The 11,698-nt window shown below is 41.2% G+C and overlaps 1 protein-coding gene across 1 annotated transcript; it reads right to left on the reverse strand.

The window, feature by feature from the left end:
• Positions 1-282: 282 nt before the first annotated feature.
• Positions 283-11,495, reverse strand: LOC123498016 (proteasome subunit alpha type-6-like). The gene is made up of 7 exons (XM_045245090.1): positions 11,348-11,495; positions 9,806-9,900; positions 8,644-8,725; positions 7,912-8,067; positions 7,169-7,304; positions 6,314-6,451; positions 283-597 (listed from the first exon to the last, which is right to left on the reverse strand). The coding sequence occupies exons 1-7, from the start codon at positions 11,421-11,423 to the stop codon at positions 540-542; spliced, it is 741 nt and encodes a 246-aa protein (XP_045101025.1). The 5' UTR covers positions 11,424-11,495; the 3' UTR covers positions 283-539.
• Between the last annotated feature and the right edge of the window lie 203 nt (positions 11,496-11,698).

An 11,698-nucleotide genomic window follows, 5' to 3' on the forward strand; every position in this document is an offset into this window, starting at 1 on the left:
GAAAGTGGTTCCATTAATTGTTCTGGGGAAAAGTTACTTATACTTGCAATAAATAATCAATGTACGACTGGCATTCTCTTCCAGAGCACAGAGGTCATTGATGTACAGTGGAGATGTGTTATATGTAAATGCATGTTATCACTCCTTGTTGAACTACAGATATTCTGGTAAAACCTTCACTTTGGTTGATGGGTGTTATGTCAATTTTATGTATTGAGTGTGACTGTTCAGTAATTGTATGCATGTTTTTATAATCAGTTAGGTCTGGTTAAGCTGCTGAGAAAAGTTGCCAAAAACTTTTATTATTAGCTGAGACTCAAGTACATAATTATAGTGTGATGCTCCCCACGTGTGTACTCAGCATCCAGCATCCAGTGGTGTAAAAAATTAGGCATTGAATACTGGCTAATAAGATTGAAACACCTTCACAAAATCAGGCTCAATGCAGGTAGTAAAAAAAACTAAGTGTGACATAACAAAAGCTTCTATCCTGACAAATGGTGGTGTCAATGTGCCCACCCAGGGAACTCCTCCTCTTACTAGTCCCTCTCGGCAATGGCACTCAGGTGGTAATCAATCTCCTGTTCAGTCAGAGTTCTGAAATAGAAATGCCTATGTTAAGAGCAATGTATTTCACATGACAGCAAGAACTGAAGTTGTGATGACATTCATTGTTATAGATCTACTGTGCTGGGTTTCACTGTTAATCTGATTACAGTTATTGTCATTAAATTTTGCCAAGTAATAGGGTGTAACAAACTACAATAGTGTTAAGTGTAACTTTGTCCTTGACGTGGTACAGAATATGCTTGTGAAACTGCACATATTGGGCACCAATACGACTGAGTAATCACTGTGGGAAAGGCTTGTCCCTCCCTATAGTCTGTCCCTTTTGATTATCTCAGAGCAAACCGTGTGTTCAGTTGGCAGCCCTGCCTCACCTCTGCTCTCGCTCAGCCCCGCTGAGACGCAGATTCATTAACAAACATTTATATTTATTCACTTTACTCAGTAACGACACAAGTTACACATTACTGAGTAAAGTGAATAAACATAAATATTTGTTAATGAATCTGCATCTCAGCGGGGCTGAGGTGAGGCAAGGCTGCCAACCGAACACACGGTTTGCTCTGAGATAATAAAAACGGACAGACTATAGTTGCTTCTTGATCATTGGAATAAGCATGCCTCCTTTTTGTGGCCACTATCATCGTATTTTGTACAAGGCCTATGGTAGGGGTAGGGTTTCTAATGCAACTAATTCATCAACTCTGTCACCCAGCAAATTTTATATTCCACATTGTTTTAGAGGCTGCCCTGCTATGAAGGCATTGTGCCACAGTTGCAGCACTAAGGGGCACTGGCCACACAATGATGCTTCTCCAGCTAAGACCATCCAGTGTACATGGCTGAAGTTGATATGGACTTTTAACAAAATCAGGAAACTTTTCTGGCGCAAATCTTCAAATACCAAGAAAGACACCACCCAAATGGTGTAGACATGTCTGTCAGTGGGCCCCATGACTCTTAAAGCAGTCAGTAAGTAGCATATGCAGCCCTGTCAACTGCCCATGACAACTTCACCTCCTACTATATGAGTTGTTGTCACTCATGGTGGAAGATCAAGTAGCCTTGAGATGGTGCCTGACACAGGAGTTGATACCACAGTGATGGGCCTCACAAGACATAACCTACAACCAGCCTCTTCACTCGAGTACAACAACACTGATGGGTCCAAGATACCTGGTATGTTGGGTTCCCACCAGGTGGAGCTCACATTTGGCAGGTTATTGTGCTCTGGATGGATTGATGTGCAAGGTGGCTTTAGTTACCCCCCTTGCTCTCATGGCAGCACTGCAATGATTCTTACCCAAAAGGAATTCCCACAGCAGATCTCTGATATTGGTAGTACCTTCAGCAGAATCAGAGGCCAAGCAGCAATTCTTTTGATAATTAATGCATACACGTCCTAGTGAATGACGTCGATTTGCAGAAGGCACCACTACAGCCTATGTAAATTTACCTTAGGAAGGATGCATAAGCCTTTACAGTTCACATACCTCAGCTGATTCCCCAGGTAAACTAAGACCTTGCAAATGCTGAGTGGGACTCCATGATGGCACAGGGTATCATCAACCCATTTCCTTTGTGTCACCTGATGGTTATTATTGTGGAGGTGTATGCATCACCACAAACTCATTAAAGCTAAATAGCCAGGTGTACCACTCAGCCCACCTGTAATCTACCCGACTCTTTACTGGCTGCTTTTGCTAATTCCACAGCCCCATGAGTTTTGCCACCACGGATGCTTTCTGTCAACAAGGCAACCTGGCATCCCAGGCAGTGGTGCAATACAAGAAGGTAATGGACAATCTCCTGCTGTATGACAAGGACTACAGTGGCACCTCAGGATACAAGTTTTACAAGCTAATTGGGTTACGAGCACTAGAGACTTGGAACATTTGCCTCAGCATAGAACCATTCACTCGTGTTACAAACAACGCTACGGTTAACCCAAGTGGTTCCAACTGCTGCATGATGAATCACACTCTCTGTCCACACACACTAGGACTTGTACACAGTGCCAAGGATTCCAAGTGCTGCCACTACAAGGACCTGACCAGTAGATACGACTTTTCACCCCTTGCTGTAGATATCAGCAGTGTGCTCAGACCTGTCTTCAGTGACTTGCTGCAAGTCAGTGAGGAGCCTTAGGAAAGTGCTCAGCTGCAGTAACACAGCTGCATCCTTTGCTAAGGGGTGCATACTAAGTCAGGCACACATTTTCCACATAGGCTGACAACTGCACATGGGTATTTTTTTTCTATAAATATGTATAACAAATAAGAGATGATGCAAAGCTGCTTAGAGTTATCAAAACCAGAGAGGACTGTCTGTTGTTGCAAGAAGATATAAACAAGATCTATGAGTGGAGCAGGAAGTGGAAATTGGAGTCTAATGCCAAGAAATGTCACGTAATGGAACTAGGAAATAGTAAGAAAGACCGGTATGGAACTATTTGACGGGAGAGGAAAAAGATCTGGGAGTGATCATACAGGAAAATCTGAGCCCTGATAAACACATAAGCAAGATATTTGGACTATCATATAAAATGTTGACTAATATAAGAGTGACATTTCATTACATGGATAAAGATCATCATAAGCATGATACACCCAAGGCTGGAATATGCAGCAGTGGTATGGTCTCCAAGCTCTAAAAAGGATATAAGAAAATTGGAAAGGGTACAGAAGATTGCTACAAAGATGGTGCTGGAATTAAAGGACCTCACATATGAAGAATGACTGAAGGAAATGGGACTGCCAACCTTACAAGATAGAAGAGAACATGGGAACCTAATAACAATGTACAATATAGTAAATGATATTGAAAAGATAGACAAAGAAGACAGAAGATGGAAGGACAAGAGAACATGAAAAGAGGCAGTGTGTGAAGGATATTGGAAAATAGTTTTCCACACAGAACAGTGGAAAAATGGAATGCATTGGATAATGAAGATGTTACAGCACATAATGAGCATAATTTTAAGGAACAATTAGATATATGGAGACAGGACACTGAGCCCTGCTCAAACCCTGTACAATATATACAACTAGCTAAATAAATACACACACACACAACAAGGGTATGATGGCAAGTTATTACCAAAACAAAATTCTTGAGCTTAACCCCCCCCCTTTTTTTTTTACCTTGAGATTTTCTTAAGTACAATTAGACCATTTAATGACATTAGGAAGGGACCATTTTATTGACATTAGGAAGGGTGTATGGAAGTCAGAGGATTAATGACAACATTCATTACTATTTTAATCCCCAACAACAGACAGTGGTACTATAAGGTCAAAGATTTGTGTGGTCTACAAAAAAATTAATCTCCTTGTACCTCACACCTTTCTTCTACTCGAGTGGCAGAAGAGATCAAGGGTCACTTTGCCACCACTATCTGTCAAATTTTCCCTCCAGTCCACTCCTCTCCCACGCTACCTCCCCACAACCTCAAGCTCCTTCAGTTTGTCAAGCAGGGATTCCTAAGTGACCACTATTTACTACCCACCACTTTGTGCCCTTACTGGAAACATGAGGACCTGTGCTGGGAGGAAGACCTCATCCTGTAATGGGCTAGAGTTATGGTTCCAGCCACTTTTTGCCATTGCTTCCTGGCCAAAGCTACAAAACAGTAAACCTGACAAGCAGTGTACTTGCCCAGCATAAAGGCATACATTTGCCAATACAGAATATGCCTGTGAGCCACGCCAAGTCAAGGCAGCAAGAGCTCCATCTCTGTGATGACACCCCTACCCTTTTACCACAAAAAAGTTCTTCATGATCACTGATCACCTGTCCCACTAGCTTGACATGCTGTCTGAACATAACTTCTTTGGCGACCATTCATCACTTCAGGCAAGTATTCCAAGACTTAGGTGCTTCAGTTCATCTGCATATGGACAACAGCCTTGGTTCTCAAGCCAGGAGTTTGCTGCCTCCTCAAGCACTGGGAACTCCACCACAACAAATCATTACCACACTATCCACAGTCGAACAGCCACAAAGAGGTCACCATATAGGCAGTAAAGCACCTCATCCAGAAAGTGCCTCCTGGAAATCTTGACTGTAAGGTATTTTACAGTCTCCTTAAACTTCATAACACCAGTCACCCCCATCCCAGTCCAGATCTTGTATGGTCACTCTCTTTGCTTTTGCATTGCAGCAAAGGCTTTCCAGAATCAATCGCAGGCCAGAGACAAGAGCTCTGATTGTCAGGCTGCCACTCGTCTACTTGATGACACTGCTCAGTACAATGGCCACGCTTGACCTCTCCCATGGCTTGAGTTTGGCACCATGGTCCCTGTCCAGGATGAGGTCATCACTATCATGTACATTGGTAAGTCCCATGACTCCCTCATCAAGATGCCCAATGGCCATATCTGGAGGAGGAACCACTGCTTCCTTCACCCATCCACACCCGTCCAAAAAACCTGACGCCCACAGAAGTCATGCCAGCAGCAGAGCAGAGCCACTTCAGCCCACTTTGCCCTGTTGCTCAGCACACATTAAGGACAGAAGAGATGCTCAAGACACTGCATGCTACGAGTGTTAAGAGAAAGGTGGATATAGGATAGTACATTTTATGTCATTATATTGTGAGAAGCATTCCTATGTATTATTACTTTAAGCCAAGCTGGCAACCTTCAGTTACCTCACAATTGCCTCGGTCTTGGCCAGGCTTTTGTTGAATAATGGATCTATTTTGAATACTTCAGTGAGTCCATCACCTTCACTACTGCTAACATATATATATATATATATATATATATATATATATATATATATATATATATATATATATATATATATATAATTTTTTTTTGTTTCTATTATCTAAAGTTTAGACAACTATACTTAAATTATGCTTTTACTGCTAAGTCTAATAATAGCAACTAGAATTCTCTGAATTGAACAAGACAAGTTATTATAAACAATATATGCCAACAAGGAGAGCTCGAGTGACAGGGAGGGAGTGAGGGTGCAGCCAACCCTGAGACACTTCAATGCTGCCTAGGTGCCAGTTTTCTTGACTAAAGCATCTTGCTCATCTATAAATATCTACTCATTCCTATAAAAGTTACTAAAGAATGCAAGACAAGAAAGAGCAGGTTTCTCTAAACTTAATGTAAAAGCTGATGAACCACTTTCGGGAAGGTCAGGCTATCATCACCAAAAGATCAAATGAATTAAAACAATGAATGCTAAAAGGACCATTTCTGGTACCAAATTGGGCAAATATCAGAATAATCAGTTTAACAATTGAGCTAAACCAATCTACACAGAGAAGGTCAATATAAAATACACTCGACCCTCGAAACAACGGACAAATACGTGCACGACCCTGTCCGTAGATTGCAAAAGTTCGTTCTTTGCAAAAGTCCGTAAATAAACTGTATAAAATGTACGTAAAATACTGTGTAATCATTAAGAAATCATTCAAGCATTAAGTACAACAAATAACCTGAAAACACACGGACTGAAGGTAAAACATGGCGGCCAACAGCTGATGATGCGACCGACCTGCCACCTACCGGAGAATAATTTGCCGGGACCGGACAATCGCGCGCATTTTAATATTCGTCCATAGATTAAACCGGACTCCAGAAATTGTCTGTAGTTTCCGAAATCCGTTGATGGGAGGTCCGTTGTTTTGAGGGTTGAGTGTATTTCTACATCAAATATGTACCAAGACACTAATATCTAAGGAAACCACAGCAGCCTTGCCGCCACCACCACCACCACCCACCTGAAGGCCGGCTCATCCTTGGACACGACGGCAACCTCCACCTCGGTGGGCTTGAAATCTGCCGAGAGGACAGTCATGAGGCAGGTGATGGCCAGCTGGATGGTCTCATCGTGGTTGTAGTTAGTCTTCTTCCGGTACCTGCAAACACCAACAACATTAGAGAGTAGAGAGGAGGGTACAGATGCTGCAATGACTACTGGTCATGTTAAGACTCAATATACCACAAATACTATATTGAAAGGGTGAGTAAGATTATCCTCTAATGTTTTAAGAAGTACTTCTTTTAATATATATATATATATATATATATATATATATATATATATATATATATATATATATATATATATATATATAACAAAGCTTCCTCCAAACAGGTGGGGGAGTCATGAATAGCAGAGCTCAAATTCTTAAACAATACTTATAAACTTCTCCTTAACTACTACTACTTAGTAGGAAGACATGGCCTTAAATGGATTTGAGACACAAGACAAGACACCTATCATCTATTGACCAAGCTGGCAATAACCACAGGGAATGGCCTAGACAAAGCACCCCCCCAACAAACATATTCTCTCTCTCTCTCTCTTTTGCATACATTTACCTCACAGACCATCTTTATCACATGTTAAGCCTCTGCACAGACAAAATCCACCTCACCACCCACATATTGAAAGGCTGAGTTGCACCACTTCAAACACTCAAAAATTGCATTAGTACATGCTCCCATACTTGAGAGAGAGAGAGAGAGAGAGAGAGAGAGAGAGAGAGAGAGAGAGAGAGAGAGAGAGAGAGAGAGAGAGAGAGAGAGAGAGAGAGAGAGAGAGAGAGAGAGAGAGAGCCTCCAAATCATACTTCTTCTCCAGAAAGCTATTCGCCTCGGTCTGCTTGACCCCGGCTGAACAGGCTCGGTGACCACAGTAGTAGCCGGCCGGGTCTGTCTTGTACACACACGGCCCCAGCTCATCGTCGTACCCAATCAGGATCATACCTGTAAGTGAAACCATCACATAAGCCATCAAAAGGGGCAAAACACACTTCTCACTAGATGTCTGAACTGAAAAACATGGCAGTTTCGATTCAAGCTCCCTCTTCACACATGGCTTTCTTCTAAACAAATAGGCAAGCACACAGTCTTATTATATGCAGAAATACACTCCAATATCTCAAAACGACCAGATGTTCTTTCAAAACAAAACTTCGACACACTGAGAACTTTACAAAATTCTTTCTTAATCTAAAGCTACATTAGTCTTTTTGACTCTGGACCTAAATAGCTTCACAGCCATACAGGATTGATGATATAATTCCTTAAAACATTTCAATCCTTGTCTCTACAGTCAAACCCAAGCCTTTTCACCATGTTAAGGATACCTAACTCACTAAAACCTTTCTTACATGTACTTATCTTAAATTATCTCTATACCAGGATGACATTCCCACAAAGCTGAATGGCTAAAGCACAGTGCCCACCCACGCATGCACACACACACACACACATATTCCTGAGGACTAAAAAAATCTCGGTACTCCAAACCACACAACAAGGTAAGTGATGCAGGGAGAGGCATAGTGGCTGGCAGGGACAGGACACTCACCACAGCCGAGGGGTCGCATCTCGGCATTCTGTGTGTACACCTGGTTGATGTCAGCCATGCGGCGACACAGGTCGTTGATGGGCATGTCGTACCTGTAGCGGTACTTGAAGTTGTTGGCCTCGTTCTGAGCCACCATCACCTGGTACCTGCTGTCACCTGTACAACAATGAGTCATACTAGTGATGCATGAAAGGATCTTAAGCTCAAAAGTATTCAAACACTTATCAAAGCTTCTGAAAGTCACAATACTTAAAGATATTAATAAACACTTAGATTATCTTGCTACATTAGTTAAAAAATTGTAAGAACTATAAAGAAATGTTTTCACTCTTAATATTTACTATAATGATTGATGAAAAAAACTGAATTATAATTTTGTAAAAGAAACATTCATCTTTGCACAGTAATTTCCGAAAAGTTACAATAAACAAAATTTCTATAGACTACTATTCAAATGATCTTATAAAAAATGTAATGATTATGAAAAAAAAATCACCACTGAAGTCAGGATCTTACAAAGACAAGTGCTCAAGCAGTGCTAATACAATGACTCATGAGTTAAAAAAAAAAAAAAAAAAAAAAAAAAAAAAAAATGAAAACTACTCCACAACACAAATAAATCAACACATGAGACAAATCTACAATATTTTGTACATAAAACAATCTTTCAAGGTAATTTTAAGGTACAACACATTGAAGAGGAGGAAGCATAGCAGTGAGAGGAGCACTCACCCTGCATGCCGGTCATGACGCAGCCGACAGTGGGCGTGATTTTGTACATGTGGGTTACTGTGATGGGGTCCAGAAGCTTGTCCTGCAAGGATGACACGCTATTCAGTTAACAACACACTTGCCATACATTAAAATAACATTCTTAAAGTTAACAGTTCTGTCAAAAGTAACTTGAAAATCATAGTTCAAACACTGCCTTAAAAACTACAAGGTACCAACAAACATTTATTCTGTGCATACTTAAGACAGCATGACACCTGCTCCATCACTCAAGTAATGCTCCAAGGCTTATCAAACAAAAGCAAAACTGTGAGAATGGAAGGTTTAAACAGCTTGATCACTATGCTGATCAGCATTCATAAAACTCTAGGTAATTAACCTAACCTAACCTAACCGTATATGACGTCAAAACATCAAAAGAATCAAGAAAACCTCAGCAACATGCACAGTGGCACATGAAAAGAAAGATGCCAAAACTGCACTTTGAGATTATCTTTAACAGTTAGGTTACTTACATTCTATTTTCTACTCCCTGTTGGACATCTTCCAAAATATTAGCTGATGCTTTCCACATCTTCGCAGTGATAATATGTACTGCCAACACAAACTTTCAGTATATAATGTGGATTGTTGAGAAAGACTGGTAAGTTTTGTAAAGTAAAGCTGTCACTTATTCAAAATATTCCATTCCACTTATATAAAGCTTATTTACTTTCCAATTCATGGAAATACTGTGGTTCCATTTCCAACAGAACTGTATAACTTTTATCACTATTCTCTAATAATGGAAGAGCAGAGAGAGAAATCACAGCACTGAGTCCCTCCAATGAACAAAGATACATGAAATATTGGTCAAGGAAAAGAAGTAAGATTGATGTAACTTTCTTTAAATAAATTGATAAATAAAATAATAATAATAATAATAAACAAGTAAATTAAATGATGTAATAATCAAGAAACTGCTTAATAAACTAAAAGGAAGGTGTTTACTTAGGCTTTGAAATCTTTAACAGTAAATTGAAAAAAACAACTTTGTCAGGAAGCAAGTTAAAAAGTGTGGATACATGCAAGGTGTGTGTTCTGTGGTGGCAACACTCAGTACTCAGTGACCAAAGTGTTGTGTTGCAGGCTCAGTCAGACACTCAGTCAGCACACTACTCACTGGCACTTTCTTCTGGGTGACACACACGGCAGTGTCCTCTCCTTTACAGGCCACGGACGTCAGTCCCTCCTGGTTGATAGCCTTGAAGGCATACTCTGAAACAAGCAACATCACTGTCATCCACAATGGCTTCACTGCAGCAGCCCAGACCACCAATGAAACCCATGGCAACACAAGGGAAGGGTGGGCCAACCACTGCGAAGCCATCCATGGGTCAGCCACCTAGTATACATACATCAGCATGTTTCAGTTTAACACTTTCTCCAGCTTTAGATCAGCAAGCATGATGGAAAATCTGTACAACAAGGTAACACTTTATTAACAGGACACTAACTGTGGAGCAGCATTAAGTATCATGAAAGTAAAGGCAATGATTTGTAGAGACTGATATTGAGGTGAAGCAGTGAAGCCTGGCATAGTGTGTTGTGTTGATCACTTGAGTCAGGCCAGTGACACGGAACAGTACTGGCGGGTGCAGCTCTCGACACCTAGAGGCAGGATAAGAGTTTCTGGGGGTACTGATGGGGAATGTGTGGAAGAACTACCCGGAAGTTGTTGTAGCTTTAGTCTGTGAATATCATGACACTACAGTAAAGAATTACATCAATTCAACAGCAATTAGTTTCATTTTCTATACATTGTGTCCCGATAGTTTTTTTTTTTTTTTATCTAAGAGGAGGGAAATCAGGCCAGGGGAAACAAAAGTGATTAAACAAAGAGACCCACTGAGATGCCAGTCCCCAAACAGGTCTGAGAGTTAGTCACAAGAATGGGATAAATATCTTGAAACAAACTTTTCAAGATGCACATCCTTCAATTTTAGACGATTCTCTTTGATGTCTTTTCTGGGAGTGGCACCTCAATGTTTTTTTTTTTTTTTTTTATTCCCTTAGTCAATGATCCTCTTAAGAAAATACCTGAATTTCACCAAGTCACTCATGGAAGGGAGGGCCAGTGCTGGTCTAAACCCACTCCCAGGAAATGACCCGACTGATTCTGTCATAAATGAGGATGTGGATGAACTCACCAACTAAAAAACAAACCTCCTCATATACTTCTGATGAATTACGCATCTCACACCCACCAAGTCACTGAGTCATGGCTGGCAGGGTGCAGGCAGCAGGGTGGCGGTGGACTTACAGGCACCAAACACCAACACCTCCCTAACCCCCCCCAACACACACACACCAGGAATAATACAGCGCCTAACCTAACACTAACCCGCAACAACCACACACCTTCCCGGGCTGAACTAGCTGCCCTGGCCCGCCACACGCCAACACAATGGGAATGGCATTATTTCCCTTCCCCAGCAGCAGGGCGAGTACCGGTGTCCTAGCCAGAGCCGCTGCTGCCCACCAAGCCGCTCCAGGCCATTACTAAGGACATTGCAGGAAATTTCACGCCGTCACTCCCTCACTCCAGCAGGAGATTGTCATGCAAAGAGCCACCGCCTCCCCGCGCCCCATACTGTGCTAATTATCGCACCATTTTACCTTCAGACACATTCCCCCACACCACACGAATCTTCTCGCCACTTACCAACTTGATAAAGCCTTCCTTCCGGGGAAAATATAGTAATATGACGATCAAAACCGGCGCTTGTCCCCCGAGCCATCCTGTCTGTCTCGCTGCGATGGACCAACTCGCTCAGGGATTAGTTCCTGCACTCTACGAAATATATTACTTCTCTTACAAAATTCTGAAATATAGTAAATATTAGCAACTACATTTATAATTAGTTAATATATTTTTATCTAATGGTGATATTTAATAACGCTCAGTAGACTTATAAACAAAACTGTTCCCAATTTGAGATTTAGACAAAACACCGACTGTTTACCTGCGAAATGTGAAACATCGACTTTAACTGTATTCCATTGTTTTCTCTAG

The sequence above is a fragment of the Portunus trituberculatus genome, chromosome 47 (genome assembly GCF_017591435.1).
Source record: "Portunus trituberculatus isolate SZX2019 chromosome 47, ASM1759143v1, whole genome shotgun sequence".
Classification (NCBI taxonomy): domain Eukaryota; kingdom Metazoa; phylum Arthropoda; class Malacostraca; order Decapoda; family Portunidae; genus Portunus; species Portunus trituberculatus.

Coding starts and splice junctions, on each gene's coding strand:
- LOC123498016 (XM_045245090.1), bottom strand. CDS start 11,423: ATGGCTCGGGGGACAAGCGCCGGTTTTGATCGTCATATTACTATATTT. Junction 8,726..9,805: donor TCACCCAGAAGAAAGTGCCA/GTGAGTAGTGTG, acceptor TCATCCTTGCAG/GACAAGCTTCTGGACCCCAT. Junction 6,452..7,168: donor AATAGCTTTCTGGAGAAGAA/GTATGATTTGGA, acceptor TGGTGTTTGCAG/GTACCGGAAGAAGACTAACT.